Raw genomic sequence first — 24689 nt, forward strand, 5'->3', positions numbered from 1 at the left:
AAAATAGATGAAGGTTATTCATATCCAAAATCAATATGTTTTGAAATTATTCTACAGAAATGTCTATAAGACAATAGTCCATTCCATCTGTCACGAACAGTATTTTATGAAGAAAAATAGGATGATTTGCATTCGCTTGCGTAAAACATTCAATGTTTTCAATTTTATACTTTAAAGGAATGGAGAAAAAATAATGTAGAACAAAAGTATTTGTGTATTGTTTTTTTTTTAAGTAATTTTATTTATTTATATATATATATTTAAATATATTTGTATAGTTTTATAATAATAATAATAATAATAATAATCGTAATAATAATTAATGGTTAACAGTTATTCAATCTATATAGTGTACCAAATAAGGTCTATTAATATTATTAATTATAGAATAATAATATATATATAACATTTTACAATGTTTTCTTACTAAAATAAATAAACAAATAAATAAAATACAGCAGACTAGTATGTTATTTCAAGTAAACATGAGCAGATATTCAATCCTAACGAGGTAGGTAAACAAATAATAAATTAAAAATAAAAATAAATTAAGTCTTAAATAATGTGTTCACAATAATTTTGATCTTATTGATAGGTATAGGTACTAAAATTCTACATTGCTGGGTATGCTATGTAAATCAAAACAAAATTTACGCGAGTAATAAATAAAATGTAAATACAAACAAATGATCGAAATGTTAACCTTAAAATAGTTTTCTTTTTTATGGTGTAGATATAGTAGTCTACGTTCTTTTATTTGAAATAACTATATGTTTTTATTATATATGACACACAAATATAATAAAGTTGTTTAGGTTCTAAGAGAAGAAGAAGGAAGTTATCTTAAGCATATTTTAAAAAGGCGTCGTATTTAACGTCTTCTGCGACCGAATCTGAGGAATACGTGGTCCAGGTCTTGGCGTTTATCATTTTGCATCGCTGTATCGACCAATCCATCAGACATTCTGCTGTCTGTGAAAAAAAAACCACCTGAGTATTATTGTTAATAATGTCTGTAGTAAATATAGTACATGTATATAATATATAATACACAAATCATTTTGAACTAAAATTACAGTCATTCTATTGACTATTCATTTTAGATGTACATTTTATTGATGCAAAAAAAGATTTAAATATTTAATAGTATTTTCAGGCACATAGAAAATGTTAACGGATATGCAATGGAAATCTTTATGTTTGGATATTTATAGTTGGAAATGCAACAGTAAACGGCTAAAAAAGGTATACTTTTATATTAGCTTATAAGTATAATTTTTTCAAAAATTTAGTTAATATTTATGATTTTATTATGTGGACACACGTGATATTAATTTACCATAATATATTTTCGTATAGCATGTATAATAATATGTGTTGGTTATTGGTCTACCTATAGAACATATTTTGTATATATATATAGGTTTCTTTATTTCTTATATAATATATAGATAATATACATTTAATAGGTACTTAAATACCAATTATGTTATTAGCTGATATTGTATTACATAAAAGTATAATACATAGTGTTATGTATTTATGTACCTATATAATATATTGTTATCTTTTCCATGCCATAAATTGATCTATATAAATATAAGTGGTATCTTAATATTATGTCTATCACGTGTTTAAAGTTTAATCAAAAAGAAATGTTAATTATGGAATCTGATAATTTTCGGCTAGTTGGCAATAAGCATTGCTATTAAATTATTTTCCCAGATAGGTTGTTCGTGGATGTAAAATCATTAATAATATGTACCTATATTTTATGTATCGTAATTTTTATCAGGATATTTGTACAGATCGGGTTAACTCTCCCTGCCCCTTGGCGGAAACACAAATAATGTGAAAGTTACGTTTTATCTTACAGCGCAACAATAATAATATGTTAGTAAGATGCACCAGATTTTTGACGCTTTTGGCTTACAAATTACTAACGCTTAGATAACCTAACCGTACAACATGAATTGTTTATTTTAGAAAAGTGAGGATGTGAGACAGTGAATATAGGTACCGAAGTGTACAACGAGAAGTCGTAAGACATAGAAACATTGAGCAATGCGGAATTGAGACCTATGTACGAATATTAAATGTATAATGTAAATATATATATATATATATATATATAAGAGACGAGTAAAAACAAAACGCTGTGGTGTTTTTGATCCATCCATGTCGAACTCGTTACGTTTTAGTTTTTATACGATTGATAAGACACGACTGGTATTATGTCCGACGATACTGTTTTCATTTGGTTTTTTTTTTGTTTTTAACGTAGGTACCATACTGTACCGTACCTATACGTCTCATATTATTGTTTATTATACACCTATACTCAATACTGTACTGTTACAGTTATTTCTATATCACATGATATAATATATTTCGTATATTATACATTTATTATTCGTGCAGGCATTGGGAATGTGCAGTACCCATATATATATATATATTATATGTGGTAAACGCTCGGCGAAATGTACTCACAAGGCATAGGCATCGGGAACTGCTTGTCTTGGATGAATGTTTCGATGGCGTTCGATAGGGTGCGGATGGTGGACAGAGTCAAACACGCTTCTCGCACCTTGGGCGGCGCGTCCTCCAGCAGCCCCGGCATACACCGCGTGGGGAGGTTGTTTATCCGGCAATCGCACACGCTGGCCACGACCAGTAGCACCAGCACGCTAGTCAGCATCGTCCTGTACGTAGACATTATTTTTCTTTCTACGACAATCAATACGACAGTGTTTAAAAACATTTCCGCACCGCGCCGCGTGTTACATAATATATTATAGAGACGAGATAGGTGGGTACACAATCATTGTTTGTCGCGCGCGTGACTTGTCGACGCGCAGGGCGCAGTCCTTTAAAATATAACTATTATAGTACGTCTGTTATGTGCGACGCTTCGCCCGTTTCGTCTGTCCCTCCGTGTCGACGGTTAGCATAATATGTTACACAAAATGTCGTCGACGTAGGTACACGATACTAATATTTTAAGCGGGTATAATGAGCATTTTGTTTGGCCACACGCTGCAAATACCTGCATAATATACCCAGACGATTTCGCGTCATTCACTTTCCACAAACCAACCCGATAACATAATATTTGGTCATCGAGTATTTCGTATTGATTATATTTTGATTATATCACAACCACGAGCGATGGCCATACGCGTGGTATATACCTACTTATACCGTCGTACGCCTACACTATAGGTACAGTATGTATTGTCTCTCGGGCTATTCAAAAATGTAATTTTAGTACCCGTGATACTGATCAGTATACAATTTGAAAATCATTTATATCACCGAACTCTGAAGTGATTAGGTACTGCCAATTGTCATTTTATAAATATTTTTTTTTTAAGTCTTGATGGTTAGGTTGAAATGCAGTATAATAAGACTCTTTAATGTAATTTATTTATAATACTATTTTAAGCAAAACATTTTGAAATATGATAATATAGCTAATAGCTGTACCTTATATGGGTTATGAAATATGATATTTATTACATTTTATTTTTTATTAATAACATTATTTGTCATTTGTCATTTGTCATAATTTTTATTTTCATATTTTAATATATCTGTACACGGTTATTACTTATTCGTACCAACAAAATAATTTTATTTTCATTCTCTCAATACAACTTATATTTTTGACGAAGAGTTTTTTTTAACTATGTATTAAATTTAATATACGAATGTTTGGTAAATAATCTTACTTGATTTGTGTCATCCTCACATGCGATAATAATATGTCATACGAAATTAATATCTGTACTTCCTTCACCTAAGTTGAGTATTTATTATTTTTGACAAATGTCAAAATAAATAATAATTTTTCAAAAATAATTAAACCACTATATTTGTTATTAGTTTTATTGTTGTTTGATTAAATCCTAAAAAAATAATTAAAAACGGCGAAATCGCTTTTCTGTATATTATAGTTGGGTTTGAGTGTTACAAAATTGATGTTTTAGATAACTGTGTTAGTGTGTTGCGTACATTTTACCGTTTTTCTAAAATTTATTTTTGTTTTTCCCGATTAATATTTATCAAATAAAGTAGAAAAGTACTAATTTTCCCCTAGGAAAGATCCATAATTAGATCCAATTTAAAATATTTAGTTTAAGTGCTCAAATGTTTGAATATAGTTTATTATAAGATATGTACGTTTTTTTAAAAATAATTAGTTTTACATATTTTTGTAAAGTAAATAAATTGCTAAATAATTACTTTATAAAACTATGATCGTATGATATAATATGTCTTTCACCGTTAATTTCAAGTCTTTGCTAAAATACATAACACCTACGACTCCAATAATGTGAATCGCGAAACTTCATATATTATACTAATGTCTGATGAGGAGAAAGATAAAATTGGTAACAATATTCCCAAATAAACATTTATTTTTTGTCACTAGAGGATTTAACATTTACGTTTGATTTACCGAGTTCTGACATTGGTAATGTCGGTGGCGTGTATAAATTCAGCCTCCACATGGCACATTTATACGATTTACAGATATGACATCCTATATACCCACATAAGCTCTTTATACTGATAATTCCTTAAATCCCGTTACAATTAGATGACCCGCAGAGTTTTGATTCGGAACTTGAAAAAAATAATACAGTAATTGAGAAACATAAAGTACATCTGTACAAAATAAAATGAACCTATGTTGAGATTATGCAAATGTGTCGGATGTTAATGTGTAATGTCAAATAAATCTATGAGATTTGAGACAAAAATTACAACATTTTTCTTCTTACCGAGAAATTATAACGGTTAGTGTGATCTTTTTAAATGAGCTAGTTTTGAATAAACACGATATTTACGTATGTATATTGTCTTATCGGATACTAACAAAAATAATAGGTATAGGTAGATAACTTTTATTCACCATAATATACTGTATGAGTGAAAACGGTCAATATTTATTTGTTCAATATAAGATAAATTAATTCTATATTTTTTGTATTTAATGAATATAGTAGTACTTAAAATAAAATTAAAACAACAGATATAGCTCTTGTGATTACTATCAGTGGCGTGGTAAACGGTAATTTCAGAGGCAATTGCCTCTAAGATTTTTTTTTAATAGAGGAGTGGCAGGTAGCCTATGGGTCCCCTAGTAAATGTAATATGATATACACAATAGGTAGTCAGTAATGATCCGAAATATAATTAGTTATATTACATTAATACATTATTATGCATTAATACTTGGGATATTTGTAACTTGCCTCTGGAAAAATTTCAGTTCGCCACGCCATTGATTATTATAGAGTACGGATTTTGACGGTATTTGTTTTTTTTCTACTAGTTCAATAGGTTAGCAAGCAATAAATGAGAATCCTTATACAACGTAGAATAAATCTGAGTATAACTTTTTATTTTGCTTTTTTATGCTTTATTGATATTTTTGTTGTGTTCTTTAGAGCTTTAGTAGACTAATTATCTAAAAAAAAATATTTAAAACATACCTATATATTTCTGACCGAAAAATGTTGTTTGATTGTCGACGAAGATGTTTGATTGAAAACTTAAATGACCATTGATTGTACAATGTGACTTAGAAGAAATAGGTGAATTATTTTAGTACTATTATTTTATTTATTTTTTATAAATGATTTAAAACAGTTTATTAAATTTACAGATTGGCCATTGAAAGATAATTCACAGCAACATAAACATGATTTTAATTATGAAAATATTTTGAAAACCCAATCTTATAGTTAGGTAATAATAATCATTTTTTTTTAAAAATAAAACCGATTTTACTGTTCATTTTTTAAAGGACTTTTAGAATTGTACTGCCTTATTTCAAATGATTTTTCTATAGTTTCTCAGTATGTATTTCTAAATCCGTACTTTGGTTATAATACACGTATTATAGATTTTGAATGTAGATTTATGTGTTTAGGCCTTATTGTAGATCAGATTCAAGAATAATTAAGGAGTAATAGTGCCTCTGAAAAGGAGATATAATGATTGGACTATATAGATGATTTAATACTAATGAAATACAATGAGATATTACTAATAGTAATAATATAAACTCGTAACTGCGTAGTTTAAAAAAATATTAATAAATGTTATAAATGTATATGATATAAAAAAAATCAAGTTATTATATTTTACTTAACAGTTTTAGTCGTCATACCGATAAAAACAATTGTTACCCGAGGGTAAAAATATAAATAAAATATTTAATAACGTTTGAGTTTCTTTGCAAACTTTTTAAGGTGTGCTTTAGACAAATAAACTTAGTAACAACTTAAACATTTATTAATAAATTACCTGTGGGAAGAATAGGTTATTATATATTGTGTGATGTAATTGAAAATCAATTTTTCATGAATACAAAAAGTATAATCAAATATAAAATTAACAATCTCCACTGATAAAATAATATATTTTCACACATTAAGGTGTTTGATGAACCCCATTTTGATACTTTAATGAATTCAAATCTAATCGAAATGTTTTTTTATGTAAACTTATATCAGTGTACAGTTTAAAATATAGTTTAATACTTGAATAATTCATTGATCAATTAGTATAGGTTATACATTTTCAAGTTTTAAATACAATTCTAGTTTAAATCATAACAACAATTCCAAACTATGAATAACTGAATATGAATTACTAGGTATTAATAATTTAACTTAAAAGTTTTTTTTTTTTAAGATAACCATACAATTTGTTAAAATCATTTATTAAATAAGGTACACGAAAAATATAATATTATTTGTAGGTAGGTACTAAGTTAGACTAGGTAGGTATAAAATAATATATTACTAGTAAGGTTAAATTTATCTTTTGCAAAATAACGGAAATAATGCGATTTTCTTCAATATATTTCAATTAAATTTAGCAAAATTATTGAATAATAATTTATGTCGAATTAACATTTTAAAATTTAGATCACTATACAACGTGATAACCAAAAAATGTATTTAAAAAAATAACTAATAAAATGACGTACCCAAAAATATCATTAACACTTCTTAATTGCAACCTTTAATCAAAAACATTTTCGCTTGGTATATTCATAAGCAGTTTTTATTCTATTAATAGTATATTTTATACATATGCATCTAATTAGTGTACTTGTTATTCTGGATGAGTATAGTTAATACGATAACATGTAGGTATAATGGTTAGATTCGTTCCGAAAAGGAAAATATACAATACCCTTCTAAAATTGTCATTTGTACAGAATATTTTGAATAAATAAAGTTGAGTTTTTAGAATATTTTTCTTAATAGTATTGGTTAAAAATTATAGATGTCAGTATAATGTCACATCTACTGCAAAATACATTCTGTTGTAAAATGTATATCGTATATTATGTTTTATCAGTTCCATCAAGGATTAGTGAAAAATGTTATTAGGTATGTGTTATAACTGTTATATATTATCCCTATAAGCTTTACGTGACTGATTGAAAATTTTAGGATACCAGAAACTCAGAACGTAATAATAACTGACGGGAGTAAATAAAATATATGAAGGTTTAAGATTGTTTAGATAGCTGCAAAAAAAAAAAAAAATAGCTGAAATTGTATCTTTGATATTATTTATTGATGATATTTCAACTACATTTTATATTAATATTATAAACTATAATACTTTTTAATTATTCTTATTTTTAGTAAACTAGTGAAATCATAAATTATATACATAATATATTCTACTCGTGGAATTTGGACCTTCGCCCTCATTACTTTACGAGTTTTTATAGTCCATCTCATAGATAGAACCTACGATAATCCCGATAGGCCCTTCCGTGGTTTGTATAATAGTATTTGATTAAATTTGCGGTCGGTTTTATTGGTAGGGAATTCATATTATAGGTCTAATACTGCTATTTTCAAAATTAGACTATTATATGTTGTTATAGTAACCATGTGTTTTCTGCGAGGTAATATAATATTATAGACCATAGTGCGTTTTATTTAAAAGATTATAATATATTTGACAATTATTATTTTTAATTCTGGTGTAAAAACTAAACCAAACATGATTTACTGTTACAGTCTAAATAACGATAACAATCTTTAAAATAAACTCGAAAGTTTAAAGAACAATACTGTAGGTATCAATGGAATTAACATAAAAGAAAATACCACTTTAAATTATCTGTAGTGCCCAAAATATTTTGACTGAAAAGACACGTACAGATTCAAAAACATTTTTAAGAAGATACTGAACTTAAATTTCTCCAAAGTGTTTTACTGAATTTAAAACAAGACAATATTAATTTATATAAAATATATTCACAACCTTCCTATTTTACTGAGTGTTTGAGATTAAATCACAAAAAAAAATTAATAATAATAATAACCGTTTTATATATTATTATTAAAGTATGTATAGATATAACCGTTTTCCAATAGTTGAAGATTATAATATTCAGAATGTAGATGATCAATAAACAATGTATTGTGATATCTAAAAGCAATAATAAATCAGCTAAAACCGCACTTGATAAAAATTCTTCAAAACATTTCCATTGTTTTCGCCTTACTTACAATACTATGGAAACTATTTGAAAAAATTGAAACATTTTATTCTCAAAAAACTAACTATATTTGATTATGAATCGACAAATAGCCACATGAATTTTTTTTAGCACTCCTTGTTTTGCAGGAAATGATATAATAAGAGGTTGTTAATTTTAATAATATATTATAGCGGGAAACTCATTGTAAAACCAATATTATATTTTTTGATTCACTTGGAATTTAAAAGTTAAATAATTTCTAATTATTAAAAAAGTAATTAAAAAAAAAAACTTAAAAAAAATATGATATTATAACATTATAATTAGCTTGAGATATTGCAGCTAAATAAATGGCCTATTGTAAAATTTTCGATTTTACAATAATAGTAAAAAGACAATTAATAAGAAAAGAAAAAACAATTATCCAACCATACCTACACAATGTACAATATCGTTCAACTTTCTAACTACGCAATACCTTATAAACTGAACAACCTTCGCTACGAGATTCGATAATACCGCTTCTTGTTAAATAACGTCCAAATATTAATTTAATAGGAAACAAGGTACTTGGCTAATATCCTAAATTACTTTCATTTGAAATAGTGCTAATGACTCCAGCAGACTATTAATGACAAAATTATTACCCAAACAATTGTAGATACAGTTAGTGAAATTCACGAAGATTACAACTTGTCATTCCTCTTGAACTTCAAGATTCAACTGAATGAAATTCAGTTTATTTGGCTTAACAATTCTATTAAAATGTTTGACTTTTCATGTTATAACAATCATAAAAATATATCATAATTTATAATATGTGATTTATTTCATTAAGATACTTTTATCATTTAAACATGTTCCCGGCATGCTCAATCCAGTGTTTATTTAAAAAAGCATACAATATTTTTATCGCATTTATAAACAAAACTACTATTATAAAACTAAATGTATGTTAGCCGTTGGGTACGTTTATTTACTCTTGGGGATTTTTTATGAATAAATTTAAAACATTTTTTTTAATATGTGAATATTATGTTAATATTATATTATAATATGTTATAACCGAAATAATTTAAATTTGTCTGTTCGTTTTGATGTAAAAAAAATAAATATAGGAAAGAACGATGGTGGAATTTCTTTCAACTGAAAATTGGTTAGATGATTGATCGTGAAAGTACGGTTACGACAGAAAAGCAACAAAATCGTTCAAGTACAGTCGTGCGTATATTTTTATTTCCCGAGAAGTATGATCATAAAATTATTTTAAAAAATAAATCTTCTCTCTCGTCTTATTATATATATCCATAGTATTATTATAATCATGATTTTAATTTTATCTAAAGTAATTTAAATAGTATTATAAATGTATTATTATCATACTTAAAAGTTTTATAATTATCGCTACCTACTTAACGTCTAAAACTTTTAACTTTTAAAATGTAAATAAAAAAACACATTTTTTTATAAGAATCAATCAAGTTTTTATTAAAGACAATAAACATCAAATTATTGTTAATATGAATTGTGTTTGTTTGAAATGTTGTAAATAGTAAATACAATGTATTATAACGGTACACTTAACTATAAATATATTGTATTCAATATAACCTACCTGATGGTCCTATAATATATAATTAATTTAAAACATGTTAAAGATTGTTTTGCTATAGTTTTGAAATATCGGTACAATGCTACGGTGTAAACATTGTCGATGATCAACTAAAACTACAACTGTATTTAAATTCAGAATTTTATTTTAATACCCTTTCTTTTCTACACAAAACTATAGTAAAACCTAAAATAAATTTTATTATATTATAAATGTAAAATTGTTCATCATTTGTAAATTTGTCAACTGTAATTACATTTTAAAACCTAATACTTGGTAATTTTGTTACTATACCTATATGAAAACATCTGTATAACATTTAGTAGTAATATTTCAAATAATAATGTTAAAAAGGTTTTTTTATTCTCAACATAATAAATTATATGCATATAGTTTTAATAAATTAAAGTCAATATAAAATTAAAAAACGCGGATTCAACATAGTATTAAGTTATACGTTTTTAAATGTGCTTCGAAAACTTGTAATCATGAAATTAAATATTTAATATAGTTAATACTTGAAGAAGAAACACACTTGATAGTAAAAAAACAACACATTGTAATTGAAATTTAAGAACACGGAATGAGTGTCAGATTCATTGAATGATGGCTTATATCAAAGGAAACTTTCGAAAATATTAAACATAAGCACTATACATCATGTTACAAATATAATTATCACTTGAAGCTAAACAAATTGTCTGATTATTTTTTATTTAATAATAAATTACCTACAATGTAATTTACCATTTTAATTAGAATAACATATAGGCACTACAAAATATTAACAGCATACATTTTTATTCTAAAAACATATTCATCAACCAAGTTAATAATAAAATAATAGTTGTTTGTATGAATAATACTTAAAAATGTAATATTGTAAATATCACCCAATGGCCACTGCAGTTATTGCCGTGGGTTTATTTAAACTAAAAAGCTACTCAATTTTTTTCTTATTAATGTCATATATAAGTAAGTAGGTATCTAATTAACTAATTAATAATTTAACTGATGTATTAAATGTTGAATGTGATTTATTTTTAAATTTCCATTGTTTTAAAATTAATAGTGTTAAATAATGAAATGTTAAACATAAAAAAAAAATTGTCAAAATGTATAAAATACGATATAAACAATATTCAATAAGTATTATTATTTCTGCGAATTTAAGATATTATCCAATATAAAAGCTTTAATTAAGGTATAATGTACATTGTACATAAGCAAATATTATTTGTTGTAAAATAAATTTATAATATCAGAATTTAATTTAATTAACTGAATATAGTGAAGATTTATTATTTTACGAAGTTGTATTCATTGTTTAACAAATTATTCATGTAAAACCTTTTAAGAAAATATGCTAAAATTAAAATGAAAATTAATATAGGTACTGACATTTTAGTACCAGCAATATTACGTATATAGATTTATTTGAAAGACATTTTTTTTTATAGTTTTTTTTATATATTATTAGTTATTAGTTATCTACCTAATATGTGCACAGAATATATTTTAAAACTATTTCCGACCATTTTTTTAACAGTTCATATACTTTGTATTATAACGAATTCTAATAATTAATTTATAATATTATAATGTAGAACTACTGAATATGAACAAACTACAAAGTAAAAGCTTTTGATTGAAATATTGTTTTCAGTAAGAAATATGATCTGCTCACATGTTATTTAAAAAAACCTAATCCACAAGCTTAAGTAGGTACTCCAATGGCTCATTTGAAAGGTATTTTTAGTTTGTTTGTGATTTGTATACATTTTAATTAGATCATATGGAATTAATGCTTTAATAAAAAAATTTAAGCAGTTTACTAAAATAAGTAAAATAACAGTTTTAATAGGATTGAAATAAAATAAAATATATATCTGTAATAATATTAATAAAGTTTATTAGTAAGTCTTGAATTTATGCTCAATGGTAATATGTACTAGAATAAATGTTACATAGTCACTAGTCAATTTAGTACAATATGTTATTTACCATTATATCATTATTACGATGTTCATAAAAAAATTGATAAGATTTGAATATAATTTATAAATCTATTTTTTAACAAATAATTACCTACCAGTTGTTATGATTAACTCAATGACCAAATCATGTTAAATTATTTAGTGTAAACAATAAATACGTACATGTATATAAAATATATAGAGCACGATTAACTATAACCATGGTTATACAGGTATGCATAGTGCATATACCTATTAACTAACCATAATATTAAGTTAAAAGTAAATATTATTATATATAGGATGATTCTTTAAGTATGCTCACCTCCATTTTTAATTTTAATAATTAATTTATTGAGATTATATTTATTTGAGATTTTTTTTTATTTAAATATATTTACAGACCATATTTTCAAACTCTCGAGATTTTTTATAGATATACTTAATAGAAGTATCCTGTGGTAATACAAAGTTCTGTTTTTTAAATGAGAACACTCCCCCCCCCTTTTTTTTAACTGTAAATTATTTAGTGGATAATTTTTTTTTAAAAATGTTGATATATACCTACTTAAAAATTCGAACGAATAGGTAGTTATTAAAATGGTTATATGATAATAGTCATAAAAAATGTTTTTACAAAAATATAAAACAGATATATAATTGAACCTAGTGTTTTAATTATAATACTAAATTATAAATATTTTCTAGATTAATATTAACGATTACAATTTTCAACTGATCATCATAGTCCCCATATCTCCCGAACCCAATATCGTGAACCTATTATTCTTTGCAGGCAAAATTAAATAACTCAAAACTACTTGTTTAAATTTTGATTTAATACGTCAACATTTTCAGAAAAAAATGATCTGCTAAATAATTTACAGTAAAGGAGGATTCTCATTTGAAAAACAGATACATATTTGTATTCCCGCAGGACACTATTTAAGTAGGTAGTAGAAAGTATCTCAAGAATTTGATATTACAGTCTTTATAATATAGTACCTATATTGAAAAAAAAATCCAAAAATCTGATTTTGAGTAACTACATTATTGAAGAAAAAAAGAGAGTGAGCGTGCTTGATGAATCATCTTGTATATATGACGATAAGTAAAAACAAAATAAAAAATCAACTGTAGTTTAAAAGCTATAAGTTTTGTTATTAAAAAAAATAAAAAGTATCAGAAATTTAATGAATAATAAATAATATCTTTTAGATTACTTAAATTGTGTAAGGGTTAAATTTAACACATTTTAAAACTTTTATCGTTTGTAATAATAAAAAGCATAACATTTTGAGTATTTATTTCAATACAAATGTTATATTTTATTATTATTTTATTGAAAACTGCATGAAACACATTACGAGTTATATTTCTGAATGCATTTTACATTTTATAATTTTTGATGAGATTTGGGATTAAAAGATTAAGTCTTTCCCTTTTTTTTTCATGCAAAATGGGAGATGAAATATATACATGTTTTATAGATTATCTTGTTCAACAATTAAAAGGCAATGTATGTGGAACGTAGAACATTGTTTAATTTTACAAAAACAACACGGACTTTATGATTAAAATCAATCAAATACATCAAATTATAATTTTTTTTTGTCCAGTTATATTTAAAATTAGTTGGAGAAAAAACATTATTCATACTTGAAAAGCTTAATAAAATCATTGGATTTTTAATGAAAATAAAACAACGTGAATAACCGAATCGCATTAGAAAAATTAAAAATTAATTACACGTTATGGATTAAAAATATCATACGAGTTATACAACCATATACTTGAACAATACTTTAAAAATATGTTTTGTTTAAGGAGAATAAACAAACCCGAAATAATACAAAATAAATATGAATATAAAGTAAAACGATTAAACAAAATAATCTTTGGCACAGTATAGCACACTAAACAATTCGACGTTAACAATATGGTAGGCGTGAAATGGACATAATATTATAACCTATTGGTTAGGTTCAAAATAAAATGAAAATGGAAATTAATTATTATAAACGAATACTATACGAAATAAAAATGTTATAACGTTATTGATATTGTCAGTGGATAATAATTATTGAGACCTTTTTTTTTAACGAGTAGCCATATAATTATTAAACGCCAATAAATTACGAATAACCACGAAAAGGAGAAATACCTATAATGGTTCTAAGTATGAAATAAGATCATTTATATTTTTTAATTCTTTTCTTTTTTTCATAAACTATAATATTATATAAAGATAAATATTTTTAAAAGATCACATGCTACGAGTTACAAGCACGCTAACTTTCTGCTTCTAAATGTTCACACTTCACACGTTATTTATGAGTAAATTAAATTAAATTTAACCACTAATCAATATTTTATCGTCTGATCATGCTGATCATAATATCATATTTAAACTGACATCATCGTTAAAATGGAAAACCTATATAGATGACTTACGACAAACACTGCAGGCTAACCGATTGATTGTGACTGCTATAGTTAATATCATATGATATACAATACCTCATAATGTAATGTTCGAATAAAAAAAATGTCTTTATTTAATGTCGATAAAAGGATAATATGTTAAAGACAACAGTACTCCAACAATCCAATAGTGCTTTTTTATGTATAAAATTAACAGTGTTCTTGGTGACCATATCAACAAAACTTACGGAAGACCGCGGATATAAACACAACTCTAGGCTATATTCTAACTATAATCGGAGTGTAAAATACATAAATGATTAGTTGATGATTGTAGATTTTTTATGACTTTTTTTTTTTATTTACCTAATATTTACCATTTTATTTAATCGACTAAATGAGAATTTTTTTTAAATCGCATAATTTGTGTTTATATGCGTTTTATATTTTAAGTGTACCGATACACGGCTATGCGGAAAATATGATCGAACTTGGGTCAGTATATTTTCTTTTTTATTTTATAGATAAATTATAAAATTATATATTTTGTATAAGAATATTTCATAATTAAGAGTATATACCTAGGTAATATTAAATACGACAAGCAAAGTATTTGTTTCAACTTTCAAGCGACTCTGATTAAAATAATCATATTATTGTTATAAGTTCATTAAACCATTATTAATAATTTGGTAATAAATTTTGAATGATTTTAAACCAGTTATTAGAATTTTTTTAATGCATGTTCAATGTACAAGATATTACATAGTGTATGCAATTTTAAGATATAAATGGTCTTGTCAATAAGCATTTATATTGTGCTTATAGCTGACAAGCTATGTATGTGTTGCGCCTATTTACTTGTCAATCATCGACTGCCGTTACGCATCGTATGACTTAATTTTGACAGAATCGACAATCGATTACTTTCTATCATTTAATAATGAATTTAAATTGGCCTACAGCGACAAGACAGACGAATGAGTTCGATATAGATAAGTAGATATTACATAATATATAACAGCACATTTATTTTTATTTTTGATATTCAATACCAACAAAAAATAATGTTATATTATTTAGTATAATTTTTAAATTACATATTTGTGTGAATTAAGAAAAACAAAAAATAAAATCGGATGATTAACGATTACAAGTAGTAAAATCTATATATTTTATAATAATATGATATTATTTTCATAATTAAAAACTTACTAGTTCAGCAGTTTTAAAGTGGGTACCTATGGTAAATTGTATAAAAAGTGTTATGAAAACAATTGAAAACCAGATTTTAGTTTTTGGCATTTAGGGGCTTTCGTAAAATTAATACCTAGGTAGTAGGTAGGTACTAGGTACATATTATTGAACTTAAATATTTCACAGTATCTACCTATTTTTATTTCATAAGAAAAACCCACTTTACATATTTTTAAATTTACTATTATTTTTTACCAAACGTCATATCGTTCCATATGATGAATAATTTTCCGTTTAAAACATGTAAAATCGACCATCATATATTGCAATACTTTTGAAAAGTAATCAGCAACGTTTATGTGGCTATGAAGTGGGAAAATAAGATCGTTTTTAATCCTGAACTATGCACCAACATGATGCTTTTCGAAGTTCAATTTAATACTTTTGAAGTTTAGTAATTGGTTTGTCATGTTTGAAGTGAAAAATCTATTTTTCAGTTCTCATATAAAACATGTATCGATATTTATTTTTAAAACGTTTAACAAGTTTTAATTAAAATTGTGTTATTTAGATTAAAATAAAAAAAGTTATGGGAAAAATAATTTTTAAAAACCAGTTCAATTATTCATATTTTAGTGAATTCTGTTTAAAATGATATCACTTTATGTATGTATTGAATTATGGAAATTTTACCGTTTATCTTTATATCTATTATTTAATTAAATTTAAAAATATATTTGAACGACGGTGTATGTATAATCTGTATTATGAATGTAATTATGAAAAATATATATCTTTATTACTACTTCAAGGGGGATTATAATTGCAACGATAAATTTACATTTAATTTGATTCTGTTACATTTTTGAAAACAACATAATATAGGTACCTAGGTACGTTGATATGATAATGTGCAAAAACACACGATGATTCGTTATTGTATTGAGATGTTTAATCTATTTTTAATAATATTTTGTATGGTAGGTACATACAACAATATAATACACTGTGTATAGTAAACGAATAAAATAATAATACACATTTTAAATCAATATTTTTGTAAAGATAGATTTTTGCGAATTCTTGCACAAATCCTACTATGTGCTAAAATATAATATTAATATATAAAAAAATATACGCTGACTTTAAAAAGCGGGATACTAGATTATTTTTCATACATTGACTGCGTTTATATGTCTACTATAGTCTACTTGCTTTTTATTAAATTCTTTTAGTTGGACGTGTTTTTTATTTATAGTCAATTTTGGTAAGTGACACTGACAACCGTTTTAGAAAACAACAGAACAACACTTTGAAAAGTTCACCGTTGTATTAAACATTAAACAATTATGTATTTATGTTGAATACTATTTGAACGGTAGGCCGAGATTACTCGGCCGAGCCGTTATTAAATGAATATAAAATATTCGAATTGAAATGTTATTTATATTATCAAACAAACAATATAATTAATACATAAAAAAGTACGATTTTATTTTATCTGCTTGGTAATGTATGCAGAATTAAAAATATACGCTCACTTCATGATTTTTTTTTCAACGCTAATTTAGTCTAGTTTAATTTTTTTTTTAACAATACAAATTGTGGATAGAACAAAAACTATATATTTGAATATTTCTTTCTGTTCTAAATGATTCTTAATGATCATAAAAGTATGGTAGATTTATAGATTTTAATGAGAATTCTAAAAAATTGCAGTAATGAAATCAAAAACGTACAACTAATTTAAGATTTTTATAGTATCTTTTATTTTACAGCCGTCTATATATTTAAAGAAAACCCATTTAAATGCATAAGATGTATAGGTATCGTCAATATATTTAAAAGAAAGTTATACTTGAATAAATTTCTCTACTGGCTTCCTGGTTACAACTGTATTTTTGATTCTAGTTGAAAAGATGAAACAAATTAATCATAAAATTAATAAAGTAATACTTCGAATTAAATTTTGCATCGATTATGTGATATTTCAATACAGTTGGACATACATTTAAAAATTAATCGAATCTCATTAAAATGATTTTAGGTTTATTTATAAAATCAAAACGTATCTTCCGATTCTAAGATAGTTGGAAAAATACATTTTTGACACGCATCATTCTTGTTCATAAGATAAAGGTAAAGGTCATTCATTCATTACATCCATACATAAATTCTTTGAATAATAATCAAATCATTGTCCTTCGTCTTTCCAGTTATTTCCCTAGAAATATTTCCTGCGGGCGCCCTTGACTAGTGCCGTTTCATAAACACACACGAAACTAGGCCAACTATCTTAAACCATTGAAATCTTCAAAGACATAATATCATAATGGGTTTTATGACTGTCGATAATTCGATAATATTCTGAATATAATTGTTTTAGAATAATTTTCAAGTCTAACTTTAACATTGAATGCAGTTTGAATTAAAATTCGGACAGACAGACTAATAATGACGTAAGACCCGGAGAAAGTAAGCGACGTTTGATCGTTAAAATTTCACACACACACACACACACAAAATAACATTGTAAATTTTAAAAAATTACCGAAATTAATAAAACATTTTTCATACAATTTTAATTATTACTATTATTAATAGAAAAATATGATGTGTACAGTGCACCTAAATGTATTTATGTTTAAATTTAAACTTTATGATAATATAATGATTTTGTTTAGTTGTTTGTGGGTTCAGTAGTTACAGTAAATTACACGGTTTCATATTGCTATATACGTATGACGTTACGATTAGATGCCACCTGTCTCATGCGGGCTTACAGCTTTCTGACTTCATAATACTAAACTAACATATTATTATCATTATCGACCTAAATATCACAATTCACAAATCTCTAATTTAAATTGAATGGTAAATAAACACAATTGTTTAAATGATAAGTCTCAAATTTAAGACATATATTTGTTATCAATAAAATACTGAACTTAACCTGTTCTCGAGTTTACTTTCATCGTATTTGTATTAATTTAAAAAAAAATAATAGTTTAAATTAATATTGTTTATATTATCTTTTTAATTTTTCATTAGGTATCAGTTTGAATATTTATATTTAAAGATTATTATTAAAACAACATAATTAATCAACAATAAATAACTATTAAATTATATATTTTCTCATAACAATTTACAAATATTTTTTTATCAAATTAATAATAAACTATATTTTTTGAACTTTGAAAATAAAAAATACGTTTAAACATTACTCGAATTAAAATAAAAAATCTTGAATAATATTCAATCCGTCAATATACATTCTAAAATACATTTACTAGTTATTTCAGTTCAATAACTACTATAACCGCGGATACATAATTTTGAATAAATGTTGTAATGAATAAATAATACAGTATTTTGTATAAGATATAAAAAAATTAATTAACTAAATGGTTCTCACTGTTCATATTTTTATTAAAAATGATATATTTAAATTGAATTAACTAGTAATAGATACGTGAAATCATATTTTTCTATGGAAAATTTAATACCGACAGTAGCGTAGGATATTGGACTTAAATTATTACATCAAGTATTTTCATAGTTTCTCATCACGAAGAAAGCTCCATATTTATCTGTTTTGTTTTTAATTAAACTATTTTAAATTTTTAAATCGATGGTTATGAGCATAAAAAGTGTAATAAGAATTCATACTATTCTAAACTAAATACTTGGTATATAGATGATTATATATTGGTATACGTAATTATCTATAACTAATATTATTTATTTAAAATAAATGGCAATAGAAAATATTTCGTACGAATGTTTGTAAAAAAAAAACATATTTTTACCCAGCCCAAATTGTTATTAAAATAATAAAACGAAAATTCTATTAAAAAAGAAAAGAATTTAATATTTCATTTATACACCGTGCGGAAATAATCTTTTATGAATATTTAATATGTACGCGTAAAAGTTCACTTACCTTTGGTTTAGTGTTGATCAACAACGATCGAGCTTGTAACGAACGCGAGTAGTCGAAGTGCGAGATGGTAAAAGACGACGGGATATCCGAATGCAGTCTCTTATAGCTCCGGAACTAACACCTACTCACGCACGCTCCGTGGCACTTGTTGAGCGCTTGTTCGCTTGTTCTATTGGGACGCGCATACCCCAAATATTTCCGGCCGGCCAATCGGCGGTACTACAAGATACAAGCTATATTACACTCTCAATGAATTCTCAAAATATAATGACGCACGAAAAATATTTGACTATAATATACATAATATAATAGGTACGTATATTTTGAAGAATTACAAAAAAACCGTGATATTCATAATAAATCTATAATATAATATTAATTAATGTAGAGCTTGCGCCATATTGGTACACTTAAAATTATTTCAAATCATGTACCTACGTGCATTTTTGTCTTTTGAGGTCGAGGCCGATGTCGGACAGGTTTAATCCTTACTCTTGAAGATAGTCTTTGTCAGATCATTCAATAATCAATATTTAATAAATAATAAATGTTGTAAATGACTTACGACTTCCCCGTCTTTCCGACTATACCTACTAAAATCGCAATCTAAAAATAAAATGTAATTCAAATAAAATAAAACACACAAAACTAATATAATTATGTATTATATTATAATTAACAAGAATAGAATTACTGGAATTAATTGCTATCCAACGTACACATACGATATCTAATATAATATGATTTTAAATGTCATTAAATATACGTAAAAAAAAAAAAAAAATATGTATAACAGGTAGCTAAAGATGTACAATGATGATAATATGAAACAGCGAATGACGAATGTAAGTCTGTGTAAATGCAAATACTATAAATAAATAATTTCGTGAAAGGAACTTATAATAGGTACAATACATTATTTTTATTGTAACCACAATAACGTAAATTATAACAATTTTTGATTTTGTATTATGAGGAACGATACTTCTATAGTTCTATGTTCAGTTTCATTCTTTCATATATACATACTATAGTCATGTTTACATATCACCACACTTTTGAGTAAAACTAGAGTATTTTTAGTATTGTTGTATTTTTTAATAGGTAGGTTATACCCTATAATTGTAGGGCGTCGAGATTTAATTTAGTTAAGAGGCATTTTTCGATTAATCTACGAGTTGTCACACAATGTAATAGTTTACATAATATTTCTAATGATGCAAACAAAAAACTTTATGAGAAAGTTAATTTACACTGTACTTTTAAATATAATTTATTCATTTCATATTCTAACGAGTAATGACTAATATAGGTATACTGTAACTGTACTAATAAAAAATAAAAATAAATAAATAGTATTACAATTTTAAAACGAATGTTAATTTATTTTATAATAACAAACAATACAATGTGTTAAATAACTATATAATTCTTAAGAGACATGAGATATATGGCATATATCTGTCTTGATTTTTTTTAATTTGTCCTACGGAAATAATATGAGTACGTTTGAGTACGTTTTGGTTGAAATATTTAGATTGAATAAATTAACACACCCCTGATTATAGTTTCAATTTTGATTTGTCAATTGTTTTAAATCTTAATTTGTAGGGACCAAATTATTATGCTCGTGATAATTGTGAGTTACTTTTAGTAGGCATTTTTAAACTTGGGACTTAATCCCATATAACGGAAAAAAACCTACAATGTCATTATGGATTGTCCGATGGTATCACATTATTAATTGTTTTGCTATTAAACAAGTGTAAACAATGTTTTTGGAAGATTTTTTAATTTTAAATTCAGAAAAAAAGCGATGAATCATCATTAAAATATATTCAAATTTAATTTCTCAAAAACCATTAATCTGCACTGAGGTAACATAGCAAGACAAGTCCTCAATACACCGGTCACTGTATACAATCCAACTATTGTGTTATTTAGGTTGGGAATTATATGGTACATAGTGAATTATAGCCATAGTCGATAGGACGTGCAAAATATATTGACACATATATTATTTAACTAAATTAAACTAGATCATACATTTTGTATATTATGATAATATACTATTATTAGGTTTGATTAAAACCATAAGTTGTAACCGTTACCTCAACGATTTTAATGGGTTTCGGTTACAAGTAGAGAAATTCTGTTTTTGGTTAGATCTTTTATTTAACTCTTTTTATTTTAACTTTTGAATATACCGAGCCTCCTAGTACCTCCCTTGCATCTGAGAACTAATATTGTAGATATGAGTTAGTATAGTTCAACAAGCAAAATTTATCATAACATAATATTTTGCGGACAAATATTAATTGATTTTTGTTGGAAAAATTAAAAACATTTTTTTGCGGATTTATTATTTCAACTACAAACCAATGAGCAATAAATATTCGTCCTTTTTACTCGATTCGCTTTAATTTTGTCAGAACTCAGAAGTTTAGTTACATCACCATAGCTGTTTACTACGCGATTACATAAGTTCAATATTTTGATATTATCCATATATTGACATATCAATATAGGTATTCCCTGCTATTTATCGTGTATGATCATGATAAATACAATATTTCCAGTGTTTTAACTGAAGAATTTGTTTTATACTTATTTAAATGTTTTCTTAATTTTTATTCGTTTTATAATTCGTTAATAACTCGATTTATGTATGACTCCGTGTATGACTAACTATTTAAAAAATCACCCGATAAATGTATTATTATTATTTACCACAATTGATGATGTATGGGACATGGGTAGACGTTGTTGATCGTAAAGGCGCCGAACGGAACAGATGAAGGAAAAACCTAATATCCCGGTGGCGCGGATCTGTGAGGCTGTCTCAATAAAAATAAAAGATAAATACATCACATTTTTATTAAAATTTGAAATATGTATCAATACACATTAAACAAATTAGGAATAATATAGTAACAGCAGTGTAATGATAATAATAACAAAGTATTTTTATGAAAATATTAAAATGTTTTTTTTCAAACAAGAGAAATACTGGAGGACCCCAGGACGGTTTTTAATTACGTCACAAAATATGTAACACAATAACCCCATAGTAACGTGAAAATGTACCCGGAAGGTATCCGTCAATGAGAATAGCAGCGAAAAAAATCGATTACCACCAGAAATTCAATTTATACAAACTTTATATCACAGACTTTTTACAAGACGGTTATTCCTTATTCGTCAATCATAATAAAACAAAAATACCTACCTACTATAATAATTTTAAATGTGAAATACTGAAATTGTATTGCTTAAAAATAAAGTATAATATGTATATGTCCACCTCTTTAAAAATCTGTCACTTAATTTTTATCGACTATACTCTATAGTGATGAAAGTAAATAATTTGAAATTTGTATAAAAATAATTCTTAACTCAGTTTTTGAGAAATTCAATATTTATTTATTTATTTATTTATCATATTTCTCTTAACCTTTAAGCCTGAGAAAATATTTATTTGTAGTTGTCAATTGAACTTACAACATGGAAATGTACCTACCTAATTGTAGATGTTTTGACGTAATTTAGTATTTCAATATGATTTATTTTATATTTACATACATCTGTAAACCCTACAGAATTAGATGTTAGTAATTATTTCAGAGGAACCGTAATCAATAATTAATTCCTCAATTAAGTTTATTGCTTTGAAATATTTTCAATAAAAAAAAAATTGTGTTATTATCATAGGTAGATAGTAATATACTAATATATCCGTTATAACAATTATTTTAATTTTAATGAAATAAAGTAATAATTATATTTGAAATATTTAATAGTTAAAATAACATACTTGAATAACTCCCGTATTGTTTTAAAAATAACATACAAATAAATCATAATAAAAAATATTCATACTTGAAATAATGTAACAAACTACATAACTTCGTAAATCACGAAAAAAGTTATTTTTACTATCGTCTATGTTAGTATTGTGTACCATCATGGCATCATACAAGTAATTGGCACCTAAAAGTATATGTTTAACATAACATTTTTAAAAATGTTAAAACTAAAATGAATACATTTGCAAATTTATAGTGATTTTAATTTAAGGAATACCAATATGTTTATGCATTTCGAAAATCGGTTTTTCATCAAATTCCAAATACATATAACATCGCAGGATTGCAGAATCCAGATGATGAATTTGGGGGACTAAAATTACCATAGGAACCTAATACAATATAATATTATAATCTAATCGTATAAACATTGAGTATGTCGTTGTTTTGATTGATAAATTATTAGATAGGTAATGACATAAGCAGAATTGACCGAGTGTACCAGAATTGTAATTATAAACCACCGTGGTGGTAAACAATAATCATTTGATGTGATCCTTTAATTATCTATTCATTGTCCCAAAGATTCAAAATAAATAGCGATGTACGACGTGCGTAGATACTGTATAGTTACACTTAGGCAGGTTATAAATTAAAATTACCGTGGTATTATACTAAAATTCTCAAGTTGACGTATATTAGTCAATAGAAATTACAATAACAATTTATGATACTATGGTATTATAATATTATATAATAATGGTTTAATGAATAGTAGATGTATTTATATGAAAACCTTATAGTGCGTTACGTTGTAATTATTATGACACAATATTTATAGGCATATCTAATAGCATGTGCACAAGTTGTATGTGTGAAACTGTGAACTATATATAGGTACTTACATAAGGTTTTTGGGGTTATTAATTTAATTAAATATCCGAAAACATCTAGAATATTCAATTTGTATCAAACAACAGTAATTCATTATGAGAGTAATATTATTGTTATCTTGTTTTATTTATTGTGCAAGTTACATAATTACAATCAAATGAACCTATCTATGGGCAGACATTTCATTCAATATTACATTTTCAGGTGTTTGAATTTCAACCGGGTTTTTTTTTGTTTTTTAAATGAAATAAATATGGGTATACTAAATTAAAAACAGTTTAAATATTTATTAGTATAGTAATTG

At 25.4% G+C, this 24689-nt stretch overlaps 1 protein-coding gene across 1 annotated transcript; it reads right to left on the reverse strand.

The window, feature by feature from the left end:
• Positions 1-234: 234 nt before the first annotated feature.
• Positions 235-19843, reverse strand: LOC132952075 (myosuppressin). Its single transcript, XM_061024214.1, has 3 exons — positions 19686-19843; positions 2494-2730; positions 235-972 (listed from the first exon to the last, which is right to left on the reverse strand). Exons 2-3 carry the CDS (start codon positions 2717-2719, stop codon positions 872-874), a joined length of 327 nt encoding a protein of 108 aa, XP_060880197.1. The 5' UTR covers positions 2720-2730; positions 19686-19843; the 3' UTR covers positions 235-871.
• Positions 19844-24689: the final 4846 nt, after the last annotated feature.

This window comes from Metopolophium dirhodum, chromosome 9 (genome assembly GCF_019925205.1).
Source record: "Metopolophium dirhodum isolate CAU chromosome 9, ASM1992520v1, whole genome shotgun sequence".
Taxonomy (NCBI): Eukaryota; Metazoa; Arthropoda; class Insecta; order Hemiptera; family Aphididae; genus Metopolophium; species Metopolophium dirhodum.

Bases quoted from the DNA above. Each gene is read 5' to 3' on its own strand.
- LOC132952075 (XM_061024214.1), bottom strand. From the start codon at position 2,719: ATGTCTACGTACAGGACGATGCTGACTAGCGTGCTGGTGCTACTGGTC. The intron at 973-2,493 runs GTGAGTACATTT...TTTTTTTCACAG, and splicing joins GTTCCCGATGCCTATGCCTT to ACAGCAGAATGTCTGATGGA.